At 39.4% G+C, this 27408-nt stretch overlaps 1 protein-coding gene across 2 annotated transcripts in view; it reads right to left on the bottom strand.

Moving 5' to 3' along the window:
- EFNA5 (ephrin A5) overlaps nucleotides 1-27408 on the bottom strand; it is a gene marked incomplete at its 5' end in the record, with an annotated part of 210153 nt that overhangs the window by 33663 nt on the left and 149082 nt on the right. For both annotated transcript variants that reach the window (XM_084278310.1, XM_084278311.1), the window contains one exon: nucleotides 2049-2341. In XM_084278310.1, the coding sequence (XP_084134436.1) occupies nucleotides 2049-2341 (293 nt within the window). The remainder of the gene's footprint in view (nucleotides 1-2048; nucleotides 2342-27408) is intronic.

Below are 27408 nucleotides of genomic sequence, written 5' to 3'. Positions count from 1 at the left end.
ATCTAAACACAGTTGAGTATCATAAAGCTCTTCATATTTTAAAACACTTTGGAACAATTATTTTGAAGGGAGACCTTGACAGTTAAATGCCGCAGTTAAATGAATCTTATAGAAGACACATAATGAATCTTACTGAAATACTGAATTGAACCAAGAAATGAGGAAAATCAGGCATAAGCAACCTGCATGTATTTGAGTAATAGTGTCTTGCTTGAGAGTTCAATGGATTCTATATGTTCTAACAATGAAGCTATTAGCTAGACAGACCAAGCTGAGATTACTTGTATTTTTTTCCTTTATTTTCATGTTTGGCTTTCATGTTTATTAAACAATTATATTTCTTTTTTAAAATTTAGAAAACAAATTTTTGTTGGTTTGTTTTTTTGGGGGTTTTGGGTTTTTTTGTTGTTATTTTTAAAGGCTTGCAGGTACTGATGATATCCCCTGGTCGTACTCATGCTTGTTTTACTAATGATGCTCAGTAACTGAATTCAAACAAACAAACACACACCTCTCCCCCCAATCCAAAAAGAAACATGAAAAAATCCAGTGTTCCTGGGGAGCTGGATTGTGGTGTTTTGCAAGATAAAATACTCCTGTCGAAGTTAATGGGAAGCTTTTGTGAGTGACATGAGGACTGGTTGCACACGATACAGATTTATTATCCACTTAACTGTGATATCTTTACATGATTTCTCATGACCATATTAAAAACCAGTTCTAAGTAACATTACAGTTTGCTTTTTAAAATTTATGATGATGATGTTTCAGCACAAGAACAAGGCACTGTTCTTCTGATGCTGAACCACCACTCAACAGAGGTTTTTATTTCCTGGAAGAAAAAGAAATGAATGGAAAACTATCCACTAGGAATGTATTTCCCTGTAGATTTAAGAGAGGGAGAAGAAAAATCTCAATGCTGAAGAAATGAGGCTGAAAAACAGGGATCATACATACTCAGTTTCTCTGGTGAAATGAGGTGGAACGACTGTTTCACAGTAGAAAGGCCAGCTACACATATGAAGGCAATATTTATTGGGATCTACAGACTGTCTAAAGCTTTCAACTCTCTAGTCTAACACTAAAAGCCGGAAAAAAAATATTGCTGGAGCAGTCAAAACTTGTTAGGAATAGAAGACTCAGGTACAAACCAAACCGATGAAATAAGATCTTTGTTGGAGGATTAAACACACAAGACAGCTAAAGCAGTGTATCAACTGCACGGTGGGGTCAGGGAATCAGTTAGCTCAACCCACTAGTTTTTAACCTCCTGATGTTTTTACTTCCTTAGTCCCAGATCTCCTCCGTGTGTCCAGAGTGGCCCGGATGCAGGTCTCTGGGAGAGTGCTCCCCACCCCTCTGGGGAGCTGGCATGAAGGTGTGTGAGCCCATTCACACTCCCCTGCTTGCCACCTGCTCCCACAGCACCCCACACCGCCCACGCTGACAGGAACAGCTTGTCTGAGAAAAAGGCCAGGAGGGCAAAAGAAAGGAAATAAGAGGGAGCCACTTGGCTCGATGCTAGGAGTTATTCACCCTAAGAAACTACAACTTTAAAAACTGCTGGGCTACTGTCATCAGCAGTTAATACCACTCACAAACCACACAGACCTCATGTTCCTTGGGTGGTAAGTATCATAGAGACAAGAGTATTTTATCTGAGAAAATAAGAAAATCCAGAAATTTCACATGCAAATGATTTTTTTTCTCCCCATATTTGGGGACAGCCTCCACCCCTCCACCCTACCCTTCTTGCTCTCTCCTCCTCCACCTTAGAGTGCTGGAATGAACCTAATAGTGCGTTTTGCTTTAAAAGTCAGGCATGGTTCAGTGAACACGCTGACATGCTATTTCATGTGAGAAAAGAAGCTGTGATTTAATCTCATTTTCACCAGCTAGATTCCTAGCTAATGTATCTGGGGATAGTTAAGCCTGCATTCATGGTAAGACATCTGCATTATATACCGTTTGGCCCTCTGTATTTCCACAGAGCATAGGTGAAAAATTAGCACCTGCTGTGCAACAGTGGTAAATCTCTATATACTCACAGATGTAGAAATATTCCCGGCCTGGCCTGAACTCAAATCCTAGCGAGAAGGGCGTGAAGAGCTGGAACTTTTCCGAGAACTTCAACGGTCCGTTCGGGGAATGCGGCCGATTACACTCCCACCTCTTGAACCCTTTGGAGGTGTGATCACAGGAGCTGTAGCCATCAAAGTTCACCATGTACAGAACGTAGCGTTCGGTCTTATCTTCCGGCACCGAGTCTTCATAGTGAGGGCAGAAAACATCCAGGTAGTCATTGATGCAGACATCAATGTGGTAGTCACCCTGCTGGAATCTGAAATCACAGGAAGAGTTCAAATGTAAGCACAGTTAGCTCAGGATGACCTTTTCACAGGATAACGTTCTCATAAAAGGGGCATCACTAATGGCATTTCATTTTGCTCCAGCCATGCACATTCACTCTTGAAAATAACCCTTACAATTCACCAGAGCCATCAGGACTGCTTATGCAGGACTACGGTCATACAGCCTTCTGGATAAAGGTTTTGCTCTTTTCTTACAAAACAAGTCCCTTGCTAACACACGCCATGTTACAGGCTATCCTTCCCTGTGGTTTCTTGAATAAACAAATGAACAAAGTGGCTGCTTTATTTGGTTGTGGGCTTTTTCTTTTTCTTTAATTGGAGAAAGAAGCAAGAAGCAAAGAAGCCAAAACTGTATCAGCCTCCTCAAATCACTGTCTATATAAATACCTACATGTCCATGCAAATAAACAACCTAAGCATATCCTTTTCTCTGAATAAGGCAGTAATCACCCGTGTGCTAAAAAGTGATTTGACTGCAAGTACTTAAAGAGCACGAACAGGCTTACTCTTTCTTCATAATCAGCAGCAGTTTGTCAAGATGCAAAGAAAGATCTACATTGCTTTTCAAAGATATCCGAAAAGCAGTGGATCTCCTTTGCCAAAAGCACACACGGGGATGTTGCTCTGTCCGGATAAAAGGATTCTGGGATATGAACTACCAGCACTCAGACTAATGTGACAGTTCTGAGGGAGTGTCAGCTAAGAAACGCAGTGCAACATATCAGCCCAGATGCACTTTATTATTACTATTATTATTACTAAGGAGTCCTTAGAGATGTAGCATTTCCCTTTTGTTGGGGAGTCCTTTTTTTCTCCCCTCCACATTTGACTTCACTAATGCCTACCATAGTATCTGGAAGAAACTGTAGGAACAAAATCACTGCCTGCATGGGAGCTGATATCATGATGGATTTAATGATTCCATAAACCAGGTCTGTATGTCTATCAAACTCCCTGGGGCAGCCAAAGAAACCAACCATTGACCTACTCCACTTCAGGCTGGCTGGGCTACTTGTAGTGTCTCCCTTTCACAGCTGCAGTTGTCAAGTGTACCACAGAGCAATAAAAAGGCCATGACAGATTTAACTATAATACTTCTTTATAGCTGAGAGGCATATTTTAAACACCTGATGGGCTTGAAATCTGCCATCTGGATCCTTCTATCTAATTCCAGAGAAAAAGCAATGATCTGCTGGCCCTCCAAGGATAAATTCAGAGCAAACTACACCTTTTCATATCCCTACAATAATTTAACTTCAATAAAATAGCTTTTTAAACGGGAAAAACTGAACACGCATCAAAGCATGATATATCTGTATAATTTCAGCCAGCGCACAGCCTCATGGTTCCATTCTGTAACATGGAAAAGCCTCTCTGAACCACAGTTCTGCAAGGAGAATTCACATTTATCTAAATCATTAGTTAAAAATATATTTTTGTATTCCAGTGCTTTCAAAAGCTGTCACCTGAGCAGATACTGTCTTAATACATTTACAGAAACTGACTGTTTTCAAATTGTTGTCTTTTCTCTGTATCAGTTAACAGTATGCCATTTCTTACATGTAATGAAAAAGAGTAGCTTTAAGTTATGAATAGGAAAGACAGACTCTGGAAATTATTAATTGTTTAAAAAAGCCTGCAGTGTTAATACCTAAAAATGAATATATATTTGTGTGTGCACATTTGAGTGGGCACGCTTTTTTTTTAACTACGCAGGTGGCAGTTTTCTCAAGGGACTCTTGAGGTTACTTCTTATATCATCCTGTGCCTTCACAATAATGCCCAGTTATGGTTTTGTGACAGAAACTACATGCTTTGAGAAAGCAGCATCTATTAATGCTAGATAATTCTAGACATTCTGGATCAGAGCAGTATCCTTAATTTTGAACTTTTATAACATAAATAACCTTATGTGAACTGTTTCTCCTTCTCTTTAAGTCAATGAGGAGAAACAGGAACTTCTGAAGTCCAATTCATCTAGCCTATTCTGGCCCAAGGTATCTTGAAACAAGATGGATCACGCTCCAAAAGCAGCTTTTTCTCTCATTTTACCAAAAGGAGAGTCTAGACAGACATTTCCCAGACAGTCTCTACTGTATATAGCTGAACTTGAAGGGATGAATCCGGCCATGCAGTCTATGATAATGGAGATGATAAACACACAGACAGACAAGTAAGTTTGTAATCAAACCTTATATCTGCCTTAGCAATGAAATCAAACTTATGATTTGCACCAGTGAGCTGTTCTACCCAATACCGCAAACAAACTGTTCATCAGACTCCCTTTTGGCAAAGTCCCCCACAGTATTCTTGTTAAACAAACAAAACCACGACACAGCCATCCTCATTCATCACTGGCATTTTAGTAGATTCTGCTCTTATTTCTGATTGCCTAAGTACTGAAGCAGCTCAGTGTCTTCATTTGCCCCAGCACACCCTTGCATATCAAACACATGCTAAAGAAGAAACAAGGGCTACCTGCAAAGCAGGTCTGAGGGTGAAGTACACAACCAAGTCCTTCTCATCCCATTGTCCTTCCTGCTCTCTGAGTATTTTCATCCCATAGCCACTCACCATAGCCAAAAGGTTTGCTTTACACGTCTAAAATAGGAAGATGATGGTGCATATTTCAAGTGATCTAAACTGGCCTTTAGTCAATATTGCTGACACACAGCAGTGAACCTGCTCCAGGGTACCAAGGTATTTTATCAAGCAGCTCTGAGTAAAGTCTTTTCACTCCATACAGTAACAGCAATACAGAAAAGACGTTATTAGCTAATTAAGCAGTAGAAAGCAGGTATTTATTCCCCCTCTTGTAATACCTTAAATAAGTGCATAATGAAAACCGCAACATGAGCACTGAAGAGAGACATAGAACTAATTTTATTTTTCTGAAAAAGTCTGCAAAATCTCCAACATGCCTCTTGGAGTGAACTGAAGTTCTTGTTTCTCCAGCTACAAGGCAATGTGCTGTCTATACCTTCTCAGAGAGGAAACAGAAAGGATGCCAACCTGAACAGAAAGGTAAGTGATGGCCGTGAGTAACTCACGAAAAAACTCATCTGTTCAGGCTCCTCAAAGCTATTAAAGGAAACACTTCAGAAACACATTTCCAAGAATTTTAAACCACATCTGAGAGGAAACCACTTAACATTTACAGGCTGAAAAATCTCTTATTAGTAGTGTAATGTCAGGTATTAGAGTGAAACAAAAGTTCCACTTCAAATGAAAGCATTTATCAATGTTTAGCCACCTACATGCTCTGAGGAGCACAACATGTAGAGAAAAGGTGGGATCTGTTAACAGATATATTTGCAGAGATGACAGAGCAGATCTTCTGTTGACTGCATTTCAGGTTTAATAAGTTTGTCTCTTTTTCCAGTCCTGTTCAGAACAGAAGGCATGCTATATACTACGCTCTCCAGTAATGCTACTAATGTTCTTTTCCTTTTCTCAGCTAGGTCTTTGCCCTGTCCTGGCAGATCCCCAATCTGGACTCCCAAGCCCTTACGGAATCATGCGGTAATCAGGATTCTTTATATAAATCCCACTGTGAGAAAGAAAGAAGTCCTATCAAGATTTAGTGTAACAGAAGACTGTGTTGTGGTAGAAACCAATCAAAAAAGGCTTCTCCAAAACTCCAATAGGAACTACAAACCTTGCAAATAATGTCATTTGTCTCTGTGCACTCTGGCTTACACGAAGCAAGCCACAGCTATTCTTCAAACATAATTAACCTTTCTTTTGTGTCAGGTGACATTCAAACAGTGTCTTGGAAACCTGCATACTACACAGCTATCTATTAGGTGATAGGGCTACAAAAGCCATTTTGAAGACAGAGACAGATACGTAGCTTCTAAACCTAAATTCTTCCAAAACCAACAAACATCAGCTTGCTAGACGAAACTTCCATGCTTCTTCCAGCAAAGAGAGTCACAGAAATGTTCTCTGTGCCCAAGTGCCACTGATGAAATGTCCAGGTACTCAGGACACCGACGAAGAACTTTACGGTAATTTTAACCACAGAAACACAAGACTAGCAAAACATTTTCAAAGTAATTAATGCTTCATATACTCTGTTTATCCACTAACACAAGTGAAAGTACACACTATGTACACATGCTTCTCTTAGTAAGTCTACGTTCTGAAGCATTTGGGGCTTGTCTTGAATTTAGTAACTTTGCTGGTCACTGAAACAAGTGACTATTTATTTAAATAGACATTTAGAATGTACCAGTTCTGTTTGTTCTTTATCTCTTCCTTTCTTTCTTGGAATAAACACTATAAAAATCCAGTTTAAGAACAGCATAAATAACCCTAATTGTCCATTATCATTTAGATAGATAAAAAAAAAATTGCAGTAGCTTCTGCTTGTTGCTTCCCATACAAATCTTATTAGTAGTATTCTGTCACCCTTCCTGTAAAATCAACTCACCAGATGCTCTACTTCAAGATAAGTGTACTGGAAAATTTTCCTTTTATTATGTCAACCTTTCTTTATTTGGAGTCTGTTCTGTCAAATGCACGTGGTAAGGCTTCACTGTGAACCAGAAAAGATTTGAAATAACTGTTCTAACTATGAATTATGAAATTCTGGCCTGGCATCAGAAGGGATCAAATGCAAATGGCCTCAATTCTGCTGCCTGGAGCCTGCACAGCCACTAACACCTAAGCACAGTGGACGCTGCCAGTGCTGAAGGCTGTAAACCAGTTGCCTTGCTCTCAAATGATAACCTAAAACGTGAAGCAACAAAATTCACTGAATCAATTTATTCTTCGGGTAAATACAAAGAATAGTTACCCACAGTTCTCTAGAAACAGCACATCAAAAAGTTACTTTTTCTGCTTTCTAAGGGAAAAAATACTTCTGTGAGCAACACATGCCTATCCCTGTCAACTCCTGGTCACTCAGCCCTTCCTTTTTACTCTCAGGGCCACTAAGCCAGTTTTAACTACATTTAATGGAGACACTGAGGCCTCAGAGATGAGTCCATTCCTACAAGTGCCATGAGAAAAGCAGCCAGGTGAGAAGATGCCATAAGTATCCCAAAAAGGCTTGAACCACCACTAGATGAAACATTATTAGACAACAGAAACATCTCTTACAAATGCTCTAGACACAGCAAAAGCTTCAACTGAAAAAATACAGAAATAGATTGTAAATTAGGTTTATTTCTGTTAGCTAGTTGTGAAACTATTTGCTTAAATTATTAATAGCACAGAAATGAGTATGAAGCAGGCATTTGTAAATGCAGTAATACACAAAACCCAAACATTTTCTGGAAAACGCTAACATCCTTTAAAAGGACAACATTTTAATTGCTCTTAGGATGTGATGGTGTCAGTCATTTACCATTCCACACTACTGAGCTTGCACACAGCTTTTGCCTCTGTTTAGGTGGCAAGCGCTGTGCATTAGACCATCCCAAGCTCCACTCACATGCTGTGACTCTAACACAGCAGGGTAACTTGTGCCTCATTATTCTTTAGGCAGACCATGCCCCACTGTTTCAACCAACTTAAAGCTGCATGATAGGGGAAATCTTGTGGTTGTTAATTATCTGAGGGGTTGTGGGATTAAGTGTACCATTTTACTGCAGATAATTTTAAAGATGCTATTTCTGTGCTCTGCAAAAATAACCTCTTTAAAGCTTTTCTGCTCTTTTTACTGGCTTTGTCACAACATTTAATAAACTCTGTTCCCATAGCTCTGCTGACATCAACAATGATTCTGATGCACAAACAATGAAGTAATCAAAGAGCTATTTTAATTTTGGCTCTATTCAAACCAAAAGAAAATTCAACATTTTCCAGATGCTAAAAGAAGTGGGTTTGCTACCAGTAGCAAGCCAGTGACATTTTAGATCTCTAGCAGGATATTGCTACCCTGAGCAAGCAAACAAAAAATATAAAGGAGCTGTCTGTGACCTTTTAGTCCTTAGGTTACAGTTTCGCAAGTTAAGACAAGTTCAAAACACCATGAGAAAACAGAATATAGGAAGCAAAATACTGACTGACAAAAGAAAAGACAAACAACTAATCAAGCCTGTTGTTCAAAAAAACAGTATTCAAAAATTATGCCTAGAAAGACTGCAAGTTAAGTACACAATGCAGAAAGAAACTTATTCTCTTGTCATTAAGTCCTCTATTCAATTACCATTTATTGGAGTAATTAAACACTGGGAAAGGATGCCAGGCTAATTGTTAGATTATGATAATTACACAGCTTTGCTGTGCTACAGCTGATCAAAATAAGATGTGGTCACACACACTCAGCTAAAGCTTCTCTGCAATCATCAGGCTTCCATGGAAAACTTATTACTATAATAAGGCCACTTATTACTAGTTCATTATCAATCAGGCAGAGAAACTTATTATTTGTAACCTTCGTTTTACTTTCCCACCCACTCTGCCGGAACAAGCCTCCCAAAAGGTTGCACCCAGGTCTCTGCCTTCGGCTGGCTCCCTTCCATCACAATTACACAGCTGAGCAGAATCCGGCTCCTGCACTTGAAAGAGTTCATCAGACTTCAAATTACTGTTTCACAAACGGCTGCAAGAGCCTATCACATTTCTTGAAAGAGCTGAGTGATCTCCCCGTGTTTCACTTCACATGCATCTGTCAGTCAGAGATCCACCTTCCCCTTCTATTCCTGCTACGTCCCTGCTGCCTGGGAGATTTTTCACACTACTTGGATGCACCCAAAAGCAGAAACCCTAAAGCAATGAGAGATGCTTTAAAAAAGCGTCAGTCCTACGTGGCTTGCCTCCCTGGAGAATCTCATCGCTTTACCCCTTCTTATCAGCCAACAGGTACTAGAGAGAGCATTGTGCCTTCCTATTTGGAGGGCTAGGGTTTTTTCTTGTTAAATAACAGGATTCTGAGTGGTTACCATTGTCTCTGGTACCTCATGCTGCCTATCCACTACAGGGGCTAGAACATTGGAAGAAACTTGAAAGAAATCAGTTTGAGCTCGCATTTAGGTCTGCAAAGAGAACAACTCATTAATCTCTGAAGAATCAAAAGAATGTTTGTCCAGAACAGAAGAAACCCAACAAAAAATACCAAACTCAAGATAATTAATTTTACTCTGTGCTCATACAAAAACTAGACCTTTTGAAACGTCAGGAACACCTACCCTGCATAGACAATTGATCTGGAAAGTGTCGTTAGATAGGACTGGCTAAAATAACTGCTCAAACGTCACTTCCTTGAACTTAAGTTCTATCAAATTTTACAGCTATCTTGTACGTGAACACTTAGAGCCTTTAATTCTTTTAATTTCCAGAATGAAGAAATCTCCTCAAAACCAGTGTGGTAGAAGTCTTTAATGTTCTGAAAAAACCCAAACAACTCCACTTTTTTTTTTTTTAAAATGAAAACTGATTGTTGAAAATTTCCTAATGTGCCTTGACTGAAACACATCCTTTGCAAAACAAAGCAAGCCTACCTCCAGAAGGAGGAGGTTTCTATTAACAGAATCAGCCAACAAAAAAAAAAAAAAGGCTGCTGAACATAGGAGGAAATTACTAGGTTTGCAATGAGAAGGGGAAATATCCTATTTAAATCTAAGAGTTCTTTGAATGACATATGTTGTGTTAATTTCATTAACCTGAGAGACCAGAAGCATCTTTTTTTTTTTGGAGTCTATTGCTAAATAAAATTTTTCAGTTGCATTGTAACAGTTAACTATGACAGTGAATTTAAAGTATAAATACATCTTTTATTTATTTTTACACTTTAAGAGCTCTTTAAGAAATAAATTGTGTAAAAATGTGTTTACTCCACTTACTGTTAATAATTTCCCCCTTACACTCATAACTGTGTTTATTTGTACAGCTGGGTCCTGTATTGACTTTTTATAGTTTGCACTGCAGAAAGATTTATGTTCAACGATAATGCAAACATTAAAAAATAGAAACTAATTGCTCTTCCCTCAGTAGATATGAGGGAGGGAGGGAGGGAATAAACAAATCAACATTTATTTCCCACCTATAAATCTGAGTACTCCAGAGATTCTCAAGTACTGCAACACCCTCACCCACTTAACTTCCCATCATTCTGCACCTCCTAATCAATGAGCTGGACATTTTTCATTCTGATTATTAAAACCGTTTCCTCAGACTCTGCATTCGTAAAATTTGTTCAAAGCTGGCACACATGACTTCCACCTGATCTCTCAGAATTTCTCTTTTGTGGCAACTTCCGAAGCGCAACACTCATTGCATCTTGGGGGGCTTCAGTGACACACTCATGCTGTGGATGATAAGGGTGATAAAGGGCTGCAACATGTCACTGCATTGATCCGGCATAGGTCAGGCTCTCATTCTCAGCTGTCCCAGCCCCGATAGCTTTAATCCCCAAGACTACAGACACTACCTGGTTATTGATTTTCCACTGCCGTGGGCATTTAACTTGCGTAGATGGATGGAGAGAGAAGAAGGGAGGGGAAGGTAAAGAAAAGAGTTACTATTCTGTCAAAGGCGTCACTTAGACTTATGGGACAAACTTCAGTGTTGAAGACCCCAGCAATGTAACCTGAAAGGTACCGCACCCAGACAGATACTAAAGGCAACCTGTGATTTGTATTTGGAGCCTCTATCCACACTGTGAATCCAAAATGCCTGGGCTGAAGCCAGTCTCTTTGTTTAGTTGATTTATGGACACAAGCTCATTACTTGTGTTCACATTAGTACTACTCTGGAGTTCACCAGCAACATTTATCCCACTTTATCTGAGGTGGAATGAGGAGATCTGGTAATTACTACTCGCATATTTTTAAATGCGGTCATCAATACCATCCACACGTGACTTGCTATTTGTCTGCTTTAGGCAGTAACACTACACAAGGTGTCAGCTTCATTTTTAATGCCATGCTTCTGCTTGAAAATACAAACTACCTCAGCTAACTCTGGCCTATGTCAGAGAAAAATTCATTTTGCTGATTCACTAGCAAATTTTCCCTTCTTAAAAAAGTCTTACCTAATCTCTATTGTACCAATGCACATTTTACAGTCAGGCACATCTGGGAGAAAATAACCTATTCAGAGTTAAACTCTTAAAAACTAAAGCAAAATAATAATAAATGACACCCCCCCCCCCCTCCGCCAAGGTAGAAGTGCTACTAAAGAGTATGAACTGGACTCTAACAACATGTGTTGACCATGTGTCTAACCCAGAAGACACAGTCTATCAGGCTTGATGGAATGTGATTCTGTGGTTGGTATTTGCTAACCCTGCCCGAGGCATGCGCTGACATCTGTTAATGGATATGGAGAACAATGCCCTATCTGCAGAAAGGTCCTGCTTCTCACACGCACAAAATGAAAGCAAAGAACACTTGCCCAACAAGCATGTTGACCTGCACACTGAATAATAGAGATAAACTGCAGCCTGGTTCCATGAGGAAGTGTACACAACGCAAGTCGGCTTTGCAAATTTATTTTCCCACTAACATATTTAAAGCAGAGGGATGGCTAACTTGTATAAACTGAAATCTCCACCTCTTCCATACTCTTAAGTAAAAAAATACTGCCTCAGTTTGCACCAGTAAGTATGTGGGCAGTTTGAAAAGAAACACACGTTTTGATAGAAGTGCCTATCTGTTGCATTTACGCTTACACTAGCTGCGGCATTAGGAATGCTCTTCTCTGACATTAAGCTATAGCTGTTCATTATTAATCGCTCAATGTCAGCAAAGTGTGATCAAATCAGAATTTGCAGACTTGGACACCTCAGTAACTGGTAAAATCTACCCCTTAATTTCCCAGTACGTAAGTGTATAGAATAAAACTAATACTTGAGCTGTTTCACAGTATTTTTTTATGTTCAATAAACTGTGTTTAAACAAGCCATGGTCAAATTCTCGTCCTTCAGCTACACAGAATGAATCCAGATGTTGAATGAAATAGCCTGAGCAAGACAGAGAGAAAAAAAAAATGAAATCACAGAGTGACACAAACAGACCCAGAAACATAACAACAAATTCCCCTATCAAGCCATTACTTGTTATTTATATAAATAACCTATATATTCAAATACATTATCAAAAACTAGTCTAACTTTTTCATGTAAAACCAAAGATAGAATACCTAGCAAGCCTATAAATGCATTTGCAGACAATTTGCTATCAGGAAAGCAGGCTTCAGTTAATGAATTTATTTCTTGCTACACAATTGCCTTGTGTTTATTTAAGAGACCCAGAGGAAAAATATTTCCTTTCCTGGCATGGAAACAGCATTTTAGAGAAAGTTCTATAGAGAAATCTAATAATTTAACTTTCTTCCTATTACCCTTCCAGATTAGTCTGTCTCTCACAATACGCAAACTAGCAACTGAAGAATAACCAGTTTTAGATTACAGACTGCAGCAGCACCAAGTAGCAAAACTATTATTGCCAGAAATGGTTTCTTTTAATTTCTGTAATTTCTTCTAAAGACTTACGGAACATAGACTATAAAAGCTTCCACTAGGTTTAATCTTGACACAGATGGTCCCTGAACAATAGGACTTAAAATCTATTTTTACCTAGAGAAACCGATCTTAAGCATTTTATATCATATGTGCAAGATAGGGCCTGATCCAAATCTGTGTCTCTGTTTACAAATACTATCTGAAAAGCTTTGCAAGTATGAATTGTCAATTAGTCTGTAAAACACCTCAGACATTATAAAATTTACAATCTGACATGCAACATTTTTTTTCCCCTAACTGAATGAGATCAACGAATGGTGGAATTCAACACAGTCTTTATTTTACCATATTACCACTCCCCCCCTCCTTTTTCAAATCATGAAGTTCCCACTCCCATAATGTGTTTCTTATTATTGACTTTTGGTATTCTTATTTCTTTAAGAGTGACAGAAACGGTCTTTCAATATATATAAATAAAGCTTGAATTGACAGAATGTGCAAAACCTGCTCATTTACTTCTATATGCATGTGTAAAATATTCATATTGAGGAAAAATAGCAAGAAAAAAAATGTATTGCTATCAGATCAATCAGCAATTTCAGAGAGGTAAAACTGAAGCTGTTCTCTTAATTTCCCTATTGCATTTTTCCTAAAAGAGTTTCCAAATGAATCTTAAATGAATTCTAGTCTTCAACCTGCAGTGAAATCGCTTCATTTAAAACTGAACGATGATCTTGTCTGCATAAAACATAGTAACTCTTTCTAAAAGTACAGACTAAGGTTTTAAGGTAAGAAGTAAAGAATGTCACAGACTAATTAAATCAAAGGTTTCTTCCCCTGATCTCCCTTTTTCTTCCTACTTATAAAGACACTAGAAGGTAAGTATAAGGAAGTGACCACACAGGTCTGGCAAGAACTTACTGTCTACTGGGAAGCCTTCACATTGTTCCTTAGATCTTAACATGAATTATTTGAGCATACAAACTATTTCTTTCTTTCATTCTTTTAAGTAATATTTTAGCAATAAAGAATTTAACCCAAAAACTCTGACATGTCCATAGTTTTAGCAAGTAGTTGAGGCATAAACACATAATCTGAGGCTGAAGACACAGCACATTGTGTAGGCAAAACCCCAGTCACAGAGCAACAGTGTGAAAAATCAGAGCACTCATCCCATAAAGCCCAACAAAATACTGCCAACTGGCCACAAGAAGTTGTCTAGAGCACACAAAATACCTACACAGTCATGCAACCCAGCATATTCTTACAACAGCCACGGATCATTTGAACAGGCAGAGGATTGAGCTTTTTGTGTTTGGGAATGATGGACTTCACTGGGTGGTCAAAACATTTTTTGAACCTCTTGAAACTTTTGGAGTTTGGTGGACTACAGTCCATGGACACTCAGTTGCACAGCTTCGTTGCCGAATGGAAAAGTACCTGCTCCTCCATATTTCCGAGCCTGACACCTGACAATTTCTACCACAGGTAGAATTGGTACCATGAATTTCATAACACAGAAAGCAATGTATAGTCTATGACACTGCACTGCACTGAGTGAAAAGAAATGGTACAGCTGATTGCAAGTGTCAAACCAAATGCAGCAGTCCTCAAATGTTTATCAATTGAGCATTTTCACCTTTGCTACCTGTAACAGTCAGAGGCAAGAGAGCTCCACATCAACCCCTCAGTGACATGGTTCTTTTTTGGAGAAAAAATTATGCATTGCAGGAAAAGTAAATCTTGATTTCTGTTATCCTGGTCTGTCATTTTAATCAAAATAAACACTTACATAAAAGAAGACATTAAAATTCCTGTGAAAATGCATCTCTCCAAAGAGGCTGCTGCATAAAAAAGCCTAGGCAAATGAGGGCTGCCTAGTTTTCTATTGTCTGCAATTCAAGTTTAGCTAAAGAGTGACTGAAACAGAATACAGACCTCAACACTTGTCCTTCCCTTCTGTATGTTCTGACTCATTACAACTGAAAAGTCTTGTATTGCACTTCAAAGATATCTGAGACTCTTCTACTGCTCAGCTTGTCCTGTGCTTTTAAGGATGCACATTTCATAATCAGATGGTAATTTCTTTAGGAACACTCTTCTACTGCTCAAGCTTGCTCTCTAAGCTTCTTTAGATGTTATATATGCCCAAAAAAATGTATTGCAAAGAAATTTTAGAATGAAGCAAAAATAACCATTCTTTTTATACACCTGCTTTATCCCACCACATGGAAAGAAACATCTGTAGAGACCTCCACCTTCCTTCCCTCAAATGAAAAATCTTTCCTTAAATTACACCTTCCAAGATCCCAGGTGCAAAAGGCAATTGAAGGTTTTGGTGTTCACCAAACTTAAAGGCAACTGTGCTGAACAGCTGGAGGTCATTTGCTTAGTTTCCCTAACTTTTCCATTCATCAATGAAGTGAAAAAGAAATTTTAATTATATCGTACATTAAATACGTCAAAGGAAAGAAAAACCATGGTTTAAAATATATTACAAGTAAGTTTTGATTTGTTAGAATGCTAACATAAGCATAGTGAAGAATCTATCTATTGTAATTCTTACATCAAAGAAACAAAGCAGCCTGAACCTTGCAAATCCTTTTAGAAAGGTTTAACAGTTCTTCGGATTACAGAAAGAAATAAACCGACGGAGTACTACTGCTTTTTGCTAAGCTATTAGACTGTTTTTGCTGAGTTGCTGAATCAAGCTGTTTAACTGCTTTTTCCATTTCATCAGTTATTTTGCCTTTGTTTATGAACTAGTTCTGCTAGTGATCAAGCATCTTCAGCCTTTTGGTGCATTTTCACCCTTACAGAATCACAGAATCACAGAACTGTAGGGGTTGGAAGGGACCTCGAGAGATCACCCCTCAACACCCTGGCAAGTTTTAACTGAGGCATTTAAATGCACTTCAATATATCTTAAGAGATCTTTTGTTAGATTACAGAATGGTCTGAGTAACAGCGCATGAATATTAATTATCTATGTAAATCATACCTATGACTGGTATAAAAAATATGTCCTGACTTGGAAGCTCAGAAGTTTCCAAAATGTTACAAGTATGTGACTGTTCAGTTCCTCTGTTCTAATAAGCAGCTGTGTTCATGACAGCAATTAAGATGATGCTTCAGAATTATGCACATACTAAGATGAGGGATTTAGGTAAATGGTTAAATGCTTTCCTGAATTGAGGCCTAACTGTGCAGAAAGCACTCAACAAAGCAGTGAATCTGCATGGACTACGGAGCAGTGTAAAATTATTATTATGCTGATGTCAGAGGAAAACTACCTCAGCCAAAGAAGAATGTGTGAACACAGCATTTTATGATATGAAACATGATAACGAATAACTTCATACTGAGAATCATTCATTACTAATATTACTGCAGTAACTCCTCTTATGACTTCCATTTAATTATTCTATCTCCGGGAAACTGAACTACAGATATCTTAGCGGTCAATATTTGACTATTAATCCAGTGAGGGAAAGGGTTAAAAAGCTTTTACTTTAATGAGTGGGCACCTTTTATAGTACAAAATAAAAAAATTCTTACCAGGATTAACATTTTAAATAGGCTCTTTTTGTCCATTAGAAGGTCATGACATCACCACCACTATCCCCTTGCTAAGCAAGACAAAAAATGACCTAAGACTTTATCAATACTCTACCCATTGATCTTATCAGCAACCTGAATGTAGGTGGCAGCATATAATTCCTGTGTGTTCAAACATTAAAGCTTAATTCACTTCACCCGTGTAATTTTCTCACTTTCATGCACTGAGATGATGCTCTTGATTAAAGACCCAGAGTGCAAGAGACTAAATAGGCTCCACTGGTTAGGATAAGTTATAGATGTGCGTGTTGCATAGAAACACACAGTCTGTTCAAATGTGTGTGCTCATAACATATGGGGTATGGAATATCTACTCTTGTTAATGCATTACAAATGACTAAACTTGCATTAAGGCTAATTGAAACCTGTTCTTCCTTTCAAAATCAATTATTTTAAACTTCTCAACCTGAAACAGAGAGATCGTTTTCCAGTGCAGCACAATAGAGAAGATGACTCCTTAATATGTTGGGGTTGATTGGCTAAACATGGTTTCACTCATTTCTATATCCTTAAAATTAGATTTTTTGTCTGCTGAACATTGTTTTTTAAATAATTCAAAGTAGATAAAACTCAAGAATCTTCATACTGCTATCTAGCACTACAAAAACCCGTTCCTGTTGCCAGAATTTTGTTCAGTTGCAGTGGTAGCAAGATTACATAGCTAAAAACCCAGACTTTTAGCAAGCTGAGTTCTTCCATATATAAATACAGAAAAAAGAATCATCTTGACAAGAATTATTACTTCTAAGAATGGATTGTATTTGGTGTAAAACTCCCAGACTGTCCCAAGAAGCCACTCTTATATTCAATAATAACTTAAGGAAACCATATTGTGACACACACACCCCTTTCTTTTTTGTCATTTCACAGTAATTGGTATGCTAGAGAAATATTATGGAATTTACTTTATGTTAATAGCACCAAGTTTCTGAGAGTCATGGCAAGTGTTTAGAGAAATTACCAGTCGCATTCTGTGCTCTACTTTTTCTTTTGCCTATGTTAGTTTGGTGTAAACATGCCTTTCATACTTCAAATACATTGGGCGAACCACACACCATACAGGAGAGGAGAGCTGAAGGAAGAAAAGCATTATTGAGTCATTAAGGGGTTTTAAGAATACAGCAGAAAAAGTGGAGGACTAAGTTAATGTGACAGCTTGAAATTTACCTCAGTTACACGCAATCTGTAGACAAAAATGTCCACTCTACCAGAGCTACTGGATGAAGTCTCACCTCTTGCTGCGGTAGGGCAGAACAGAGATCAACTCCCTGTTTTCAGTATGCAGATACGTGTGATGAATAGGACACAACCAGGACTTGTAACTGTAATATTTAGTTAATTTGGGTATCAAGCAGACCACTTGGGTAGGTAAATTCCAGCTAAGAACAGCATCGGCTCTGTGCCAAAATAATAGGGGAAAACCAGAATTAGCGACTAAAGGGGGCTGCTGGCAGAAGCAGCATGCTGCCATTGAACAAAGGTTCACCACACGATACACCCAAGCTGTATATTCGATTACACAGCTGATCATTTAAATATATGTGTTTACTCTCTGTATGAAAATAAATGTTACTGATAAACACACAGAATTAGGTACACACTCACAAGCACACGCATGGTGTACCCAAGTAATGCCTACAATTTTGTACTACTAGATTTATCCTCTAGGCTGGTAAATTTTCCCTTTCGAAGGCTAGCTCCTGCCTTCTGGTATCAGTCTAACACAAATAAGCGCGCACACAACCCAGCACTTCACCAGGAGAAAAGAGGGTCTTAATGACGACAGGTGGCACAAAACAGGTATTACTCAAATACTTGTTGATAGGATTCAAGAGTGCTCAAGGCCATCTGATGCTTGGGGCCACAGGAGAAATCAGCAGAGACCTAACCTAGCTAATTGCCTCCCTTGATTGTGATGGTTCTGATTAGAAGAATAATCAGCTCTCAGCAGCCCTTAGGCAAAAAAATGCCAACTGAGGGCTTTATTTTGTTGTTGTTTGTTTGTTTGAAGATGGTGCACTGCAGAATGAATGCCAGACCACGTCATTAAAACAAATATTAAAGGATTCCTATATGAATAAAGCAAATAATTCCCCTCCTAATTAACTTGAACATTCTCCCTCTGTTGTTCTTAGACTGCAGTCATATAGACTAAAAAAAATGCTGATCTCCAGTTTATCTTGGAGATGGAGAACTGGTCACACTGACAGAAAAACAAGAGCTGTGAAATTCCAGCAGTACCTGGATCAACAGAAGGTTATCTAATGTTAAATTAAATTATTAAGAGCTGGCTGTATACAACACAAATTCATGTGAATTAATAGCTTTGACTGATTTTATCTAAATATATCCATCCACAGTAAAACTTCCATTTTCCTTTCTGTAATTGACTATATAATCTCTCCTGGTTTTTACAGTACATGATCTACATTCCCAGACATCCGGAAAACTTCAAGCCAGACATATACAAAACAGGTTTCATACTACATTTTCTCAGTACTGCTCTCTTCTGTATTCTGAGACTTTTGGTTTCGGACTACAATAATTGCATCCTTCCATTAGCTGCTTGCTGCTGTAAAAAATGTGAATATTTATTTGAAAGCAGAGTAATATGTACTGACGATTATGTTCCCATGCCAGTGATTTTATGAAGTCCATCTTGACACCGTTTTTGCACCACGGCAGACCACATGATTCAGTAACTTCTAAAACTGTTAAGTGTAACACACATGACACACTTAAAAGCAAAGGAACAAAGGAGCTCAAAACAGTTTTTCATAACTATCTGGCTATCGTACACATAGAAGGAAAGGCTTAAGAGCAGCTTTCAGTCCTTAAATTATGCAAGGCATCCTTCCACTCAGCTGACTTAAAAAGCAGACCAAAAGCGTATCTTCAAAAGAATTATCTACAGTGTGATTCCAGCCATTTCATAAGGGAAAGTGAAGTTTGAAACAACTGCTCTTTCACATCCTCCCTTTTAAGTATGTCCACATTAATAAAATTAAATACCTCACCGACGAAAAGGTATAAATGTCTGTACAGCAAAAAAAATTAAAATCAACAGTCTCTAAGTGCACTTGACACCTGAAGGTAATTACACGTATGGGGATCCTGACAGGAGCGATTTCTCCTGTGTCCATTTCGAGCTATTTGTCTTCCAGAAAGTTCACCGAAAGAATGTGTCAAACTGTCTATTAAAGGGACAACCAAAATATGCAATAAACACATCCATATTTTAGCCTCTGACCCTTGAAAGCTGGCACATTTTTTACATTCCTCTTGTCAGGATAAGCAAGAATCAGCGAGCTGTGCGTAACTGCGCCCAGACTCGCTCACACTGCTCACAGGTCTTGTCTGGGGAGAGATGAGCAGGACCCCTCACATTTACAGCTGTCAAGCGTGTTGCCGGAAATCATTTAAACTAAAGAAGCAACGAGTAAATGTGTGAAAGAGCTTACTGCAGACCTAGTTTATGGATTCTCTATGTGTCAGGAGACCGTACATCTTTTCCAAATAGAAATTTTCTTGAAACAATAACCATCCCCTGCTCTCAGAATGCTGTGCAAGTACTGTACTGAAAGAGAAAATATTTTTTTCCCCAAATCTCTCCATTCAAGAAAATGCCAACTGACAAAAGATCATCTGTGTCTCCTCAGTATTGTAGCTGGAGCTCAGAGTATTCTAGAAACAGAAACTTTTTCAGATGGCTCAGTGTGAGCTGCTCGTTTCACCAAGACTGCTAATGAACTGTAAAACCAACATTTTGGTTCACTTAACATCGGCATCCCAGCTCCCATAATAGATGGCCACACTGACTTACTGAAGCAGAACCTCTGGTTTCGAGTTTTAGAGCACTAGATTTCACCTGCATCATTTCATCGTGCCAGCAGGGTTTGCAGTCCATTTTTAATGCATATATACACATGCACCTCCTACATCTTGCCTTGGTAAACATTATATTATTCTAACTACTCTTATGATACAAAACCCAGTAAGGCACTCAACAACACTGTAATTAGATCCGATAGCTAATTAAAACAACTCTTGAGTAGGCTGCTTTTTTCGTTCATTACCTTTGTTGATACCTGCTGGTTTACACTGACATGGCTGACAGCAGCAGTCAAGGGCACTGCCTATGCTCCTACAAAGCCTGCCCACTGCCAGAATCGGAGCCAGCTCAGGATCCTGCTCCTCTGCCTATCACCCGGTTCCTAGCCTCCATAGAGAATGCTGGTGGACCTCTTCCACAAAAGCATCTGTAGCTCTCAACTACAAAAACTGGTCTCTGGGCTAAAGGCTTCCCCCACCCCTCCAAAGCAGCGTACAGTAATAGGAGCAGATAGCCATGCTACAGACAGCAGAAGAGCCCACTGCTCTCAGGACTGCCATGTAGCAAGGAAGGGGTTGGTTTGTCTCAATGAGTAGAGCATGAAGTTGCAGTGCTTGCAAGGTTCATACAGTAACACCATGCTTCAGCTGAAAGACACGTCCCAGACCTTTCAGTACCCATTAAGACTGCAGAAAACTTAAACATTGTCTTGGAACAAATAGTAAAAATCTCAGTGTAAGCAAATGTTCTTGTGACCTTAACCAAAACACTGATGACCCAAAAGCAGCCTCACATGAGGGTCAGTGCAGAAGAGCTGCCTTTGTAGCTGACTTATTACAACTTTGGGAAATAACTCAAGTTTTTACACTGTAAATCCCACCTGTCAGCAGGCCTTAGATTTACATCAATGATAAACATTTTCCAAAGATAGGGTGGATTGGGTCAGCAGAGTTACATTCAGCATCTACAAAACTGGTCTTATTTTTGTTTCCATCTTACGCTGAAGGATTTTGCAGTCCAGCAGCATTAGCACTCCCATCAGCAGAATACTTGTGTAGAGTCCTACTACTTCAGCATGTGCAGCTACGGGCTGTAAGATACCATGTCCTGATCTCAAAACAGAGGTAATAGTTCCACACTCTTCTCTGTTTTGGTCCAAGTCTTTTGACAACCCAAGTTTATGTTACGTTCCATCTAGGTGGCACTCTCCAGAGAGGACTTCGTATGACTCAGACCTCCCACATCAGAAAAGGTGACAGAAGACAGCTTTTAAGGTTTAACCCCTTCAAACTTAGAAACTGATGGGAGTGCAAAGAAGCCTTTCTCCACACCTACAGATTTCTTTATCAGGAACTAGAATGCCCTGAGGACTGCACTCACAGCCACTTACCACTGACTACATACTGAGACCTTTCAGCAGATGAGCACAGAGCATCACAACAGGACAGTGATAAAACTGGTAGCACAGGGGCTCCCTGTTACACAAAGAAATTAATTTCTGCACAATTTTAACATAAAGAGGGAGGAACTCATCAAGGCATTTTAGACACTGGGAAGAGCAGGATGCATTAATACATAAAGTTAAGACACTACTATTGACTATTCACATTATTTCCCTAATATTACTCATTCTTTTGCATTATGGCAAGTGGCAAAAATGCGGGTAGCTTCCATGAGAGAAAAACAAGGCACAGAGCAGTACATGAGTGACCCAACAATGTGGTCCAGCACTGGCCTAGTAACAGATTTCCTGTATGCTGTCCTACCTTTGGTTTTCCTTGGTAAAACCAGCAATATTTCACTGCTGTGGGAAAATAACCACTGGTGTCAGACTCATTTGGATACTATGAGGCCACATAAATATCTAACTAGGAAGATGAGATGGGCAGTACATCCAACTTTCAGATTTATCTGCTATTCCTGCAGTTTCCACATCCAGCTTTGTTTTCTGCAGTGAATTTTGAGCAGCTGCACAGGCAGGAGACCTGCCAACACTAGAAGTAGCTTCTGCCACCTGAACTTCACCCAAATCTCTTCATATAGTCATAAAATATAGGGGTTTACACAAGGCAATTTCCTCAGTGAAGCAGTCACCACAGGAACTGGCTGGAGGGAGCTAGGTGTAGTGTGTAGGACAAATGAGTATGTGAACATGTAGGACAAATGAATGTCTTTCTACTGTTTAAGTATTTTTTTGTTTGGGGACAGATGAAAAGCTTAACTCTTACAATTTAATTAACAATTGTTAAAAATTATAGGGTTGGGTTTTTTTTTTTAATACTTAAATGACTGTTTCATCTTTTGCAACTGTTTTCCCAAAAAACAATGAATCGAACAGGGATTTATGAATAGCTTTAGTCAACCTGAATTTGTTTTTTTAGTAATTATTTTCATGCATAGAAAACCAGCTGAAAAACAGAGCTCAGTGAAACACAAAATTTTATTTCCTTTCTCAATAAATTCTAAACAGATGCATCAATAACCAAATGTAATGCAGGTAGAACTGCCCTCGTACAAGTGGAGAAAGTGGGTGAGAATTTAACATGAGCAGTAACACAGAAATGTTCAGGGTCCATCTTAGGGGGTGGTCATCACACACACAAAGAGCTGTGTGAAGCTGGAGCATAAAATTATCTTAACAGGCGACTAAAACCTGCTGAGACAGAGAACAGTTTCAGGCTGGACAAGGGCTCTAGGGTCAAAAGGGAGTCCAAAACAACCTCCTCCTGCTCCTCTTCCTCTACGCCTGCTCCTGCGCTGTGGTCGTGTGTGCCCCTCCCCCCTCCCCACTCCCCCCCAGAAGCGAAACTTGGGGCTAACGCCCGCTCCAGCCGCCTTCCTGCTTCACAGCCACTGACCCCTCCAGAGGGCAGCAGCGATTGCCCCTCTCCTGCTCCCTCAGGCCCCACGCCCCGGGCCGGGAGCCCGCGGGCGCAGCTCTGTGGGCTGCACGACTCGCCGTGGAATCCTCGCTGCCTCCCCGCAGACCGACTGCATCGGGGCTCGAGGATGCGCTTGCCAAACGCACGTCACCGGGGACGTGCGGCACTTGGCAGCTCTGCCTGGAAACCTGGCTGGAAGAGCTTCTCTCCCTTTTAACCTCGCGGGGTTTTTTTTTTGGGTTTTCTTTTGTTAAACTATTATTTTATTTTGTTCTTAATAAGTACATAATGTTTTGTTTAGGCACTTTACAGCCACGCTGCAAGAGTGTACAGTCCCAAGCGTGCACAGTGATGAAATGCCTCAGGGATCTAGTTTGCAGAACGTGAGGTAACATCAGCTTTGTAATTTAATTCCCAGTGGATTTAGCACAGCTGAGAATTAGAAATAAAATCAAACTAAGTTTCAGGGAGCAAGTTTCATCAGGCAGTGAGGGAAGGAAAGAAGAAAAAAAACTTCTTGTCTTTTTAAGCAGGGACAGTGAAGCCCAATCCGGAGGAGAAATGCGTGAGCTCCAAGCATCAGAGGTGGGTGACAACTGGCAGTGAAGGACTACGCTGGAATGTGTGCTCAGTGGTTACATTAATAAGCATCAGCTGCCACAGGTTGAAGAGTGTGCCTCTGTACTTTACAAGGAAAGCAAACAAGGGACAACCAGAGAGGAACAGCACCTGCACTTCACCCAACCGCACTTACAACTGCGGAAGTCCTTCTGACTGATTTTCAGAATCAGAAATTCTTTCCAGGTCGCCATCTTACTCCCAACTTGAGAAAAAATATTTCTGAGATGAATCAGGGAACAGAGCTGGACAGTAAGAGTATAAAATTATCACTGAGTAAACATTCCCCTATTCCTTAACACGTTTACCACACCAGCAGGAGATAACCTTCTAGTTTCCTTTTTCTCCTTATTTACTAAACTTGTAACAAGTTACTCCTTCATTTATGCTATAAACTGTGTCTCAGCAGCACAAGAAATACCCTGTGCTTTGTTTCACACTAGCTTTGGCTCTGGCAAGCATGGTCTGCCAAGTCAATGCCTTTGAAGAGAACTACATCCAATAAGCTATTACAGCTAGGCATGGCCCTTTTCTGCCAATCAGACAAGATAGAGACCTTTCCTTACCCTCATTTAACTTTCTGCCTGTTACAATGTATAAGGATTGATTTATAAAGAACTAAGAGTGTATCTGCTTTTTGACTTAGCATCTGCTTTGTACATATTGATGAGACAAGGAAAAAAACTAAAGTGGATGAAAGGAGGACCTACTGCCACAAAGAAAGAGGTTGTGAACTCCATCCATGTTTTTTTGCTCTGTCTTCTACTAGTGCCAGCTGACTATTTCTGCTCAGAAGAGAGCACGAACTATTCGTAAGAGCAAAATGGATATAGCACAAATTGATTTGGTAACATCACACAGACATGTTGTATGAATAATGAGGTTCAGTTGCAGCCTGTCACACAGAAAGCGTATCAGCATAACTGATTTTTAGAAAAGTTGCCTGAGGAACATATAATTCGCCAAAGGAAAATACAAAAAGTAACATCTACTATTGATACAACTTTCCTCTGCATTTTTAAGCAATTGGTTGCTTGAAAAAAACAGTATTTAAAGTTACCCTGAATCCTATTCCCCTTAAAATTAACTTCAAGTGAAAAACTGAGACCATCTTGCCCAGGTAATCTTTATCATCAGCTAAGTTCAGGTTCTTCTGAGACAGTTTGTTCACTGGTGTGAAACACTCCAGAAAAGGCAGCAGCTCCCTTCAGTCTTTAATTTCCAGTTATCTAGATTATTCACAGCTATTTCCAAACTCAGACAAGGTCATTACTGAAAATTTTGAGAATGGAAAGCAACATTATTTCATTCTGACCAATTCACAGGCTATGCATGCTGGACCGCAATTTCTTTGCAGCCAAGGATGTATTCCTTTTACGTATTAACGGGTGGTATTTTCCCCTGACTAACCATTCAAGCTGTTCAGCATATTTGGACAACTACTGTCATCTCTGAATTACCTAAGAGGCAAGCAAGTACTATGGGCAACAGAACAGCCTGGACAACGTACCACAGGATATTTTACCTCAATATATCTGCTTGGGTTCATAAAGTCCCACTAGCTATGCATTAGCACGGCTTTGTCAGCCCTACGCTGGCTCCAGAGGCACTTAGCAGACATTATATCAGTCTCCTAGGTCTTAGACACATTACATAGACTCAAATGCAGGACAAGTGTCTTTATGTCAGCTTTCTGCCCCAGAAATACTGTCCCCTTGGCAGCTCATGCTTGCAAGTACTGCCTAGCCTCTCTCCCTCTCCATTCCAGAAGGCAAACCCCAACTCAATGGTCTGACAATGTCCCAGGGTAGTACAGGTCCCAACCAGCCTCCCTACCCTGTAACCCAATGCAGCTCACAGTACTGCACGAGGTAGCTGGCCGGACTGTGACCCACCCAGCTTCAACACCTCCCCTCTTTCACCCTCTGCATCAGTCAGAGCCTCCCAGAAAGGAGAGGGTATTCCAGGTCTTGCTGCTCTGCTTAGGTGGCCATGCCTGCATCCCAAGAAACGACACGGACCCCTCACTGGAATCGAGGCTACCACCTTATAGAGCATAATAGACATTAAACAAATAGATCAATAAGCTGATTAACTGATTTAATCTGGCTGATTCATAAAAAAGTCAGTTCTCTAAAACAGGCAATACCTTTAAATAACCACCTGTAACTTAGGCAGTGGTTCAAAGAATAGTAAACTGAATTCTGCATTCCTCACCAAAGCCGTTTAGTCTGCAAGAAGGCTTGAAAGGAAGAAGGAATTTCAGGCTACCCAAATTCTAGTGTGTCCTACATACTGCAACCTCTTGATGAATTATTTCCTGTGACTTTCCAAAACGTTCTTTTTTTAGGTTTGCCTTGATATGCCTTAGGTATAGCAGGTGATCAATGAAACTACAGTAATTGTACTTCATGCTGAAGAATCTTAACTGCGTGGTTATTTGACAAAGACACAAGCATTTTAGATGCAATGTAATAAGCTTTTGGAGGACACACCAGTGAAGAATGTAGCAAATAAACAGAAAATAAAACATCTGCTCCACTGCTGAGTTGGTGTTAGTACAGTAAATTCAATTGCAAACTTTGTTCCAATCAAGCCACCCACAACGCTGCATAAGAGGCAACAATTGAATAAAGAAAGTTTGAACCTGTTTCCATTAATGTCACTGGGAATTCTACCACTATCTAAACCAAGATTCCACAAAACATCTGCTTTTTGGCTGCAGATTAAACGAGAAAAACATACACACACACACACAAAAGAAAATCAGCACCTGGGTGGTTAGAATTTTACTTGTGATTTTCCAGTGAGTCTCACGTGTGCTTTTAAAGCTTTCTTCTTGCGTGTTCCTTTTTACCAAATGGAAAATCTTTTTCCACTAAGGCAGCTTGAAGAAAAGGAAAACTGAAAACCAACATAACCCAGGAAGTTCATCCGAAACAGCTGGACACTGTGCCTACAAAAATGTAGCTGTGTTGGGTTGTTTTGGGGTTTTGTTTTGTTTTTTGCTTTTTTTTTTTTAACTAATACAAGGAAGTATTCACATTGAATTGCTTCCCTTAAGGAGTGATCCTCTTTCTGTATCTTTGAGACTTATTGTTCCTTTTAACTGTATGACCTTTCCCTGAACAATCCCAAAAGCCTTTTCCCAGCCAAAAATTAGAGAAATGGATCGAATACCTCTTAAATCACTATGTAGCAAGGAAATAGATTAAGCTAAAAATATGTTTTCTAAAAAAGCATATAGAAATACAATCACTTGGGTTTAACACTGCAGACTGTGTAAGAATGTAATACTGATATAAAACACAACTGTAACCAATGGAATGACTTGATCTAGAGTACATAGTTGAGAAAACCCCTGCCAGAATTGATCTATGAATGATAAAGCTGGATATGTTTCCCTACACAACAGCTGAATATTATGTTTTCTACAATTTTCAATAAATCCACAGACCTCCCCACATCCCATTTTCTCTTTCCTTTTGAAGAAGGCGGAGGGAAGTAACATGAAGAGGAAAGGGAGTGAGAGACTTTCATCTGAAAATGCTACACTTGTACATGACTCATGATCTGTTTTAGAAGTATAAGGATGTAGTTATTGAGCTATATATCTGGGAATGAAGTGTTTAGCTGGCAAGCCTCTTCTAAGCACAGCAGTAATTTTCTTAT

Source organism: Gallinula chloropus, assembly GCF_964237585.1.
Source record: "Gallinula chloropus genome assembly, chromosome: Z".
NCBI lineage: Eukaryota > Metazoa > Chordata > Aves > Gruiformes > Rallidae > Gallinula > Gallinula chloropus.
This window is presented reverse-complemented; position numbering and strand designations above follow the sequence as displayed.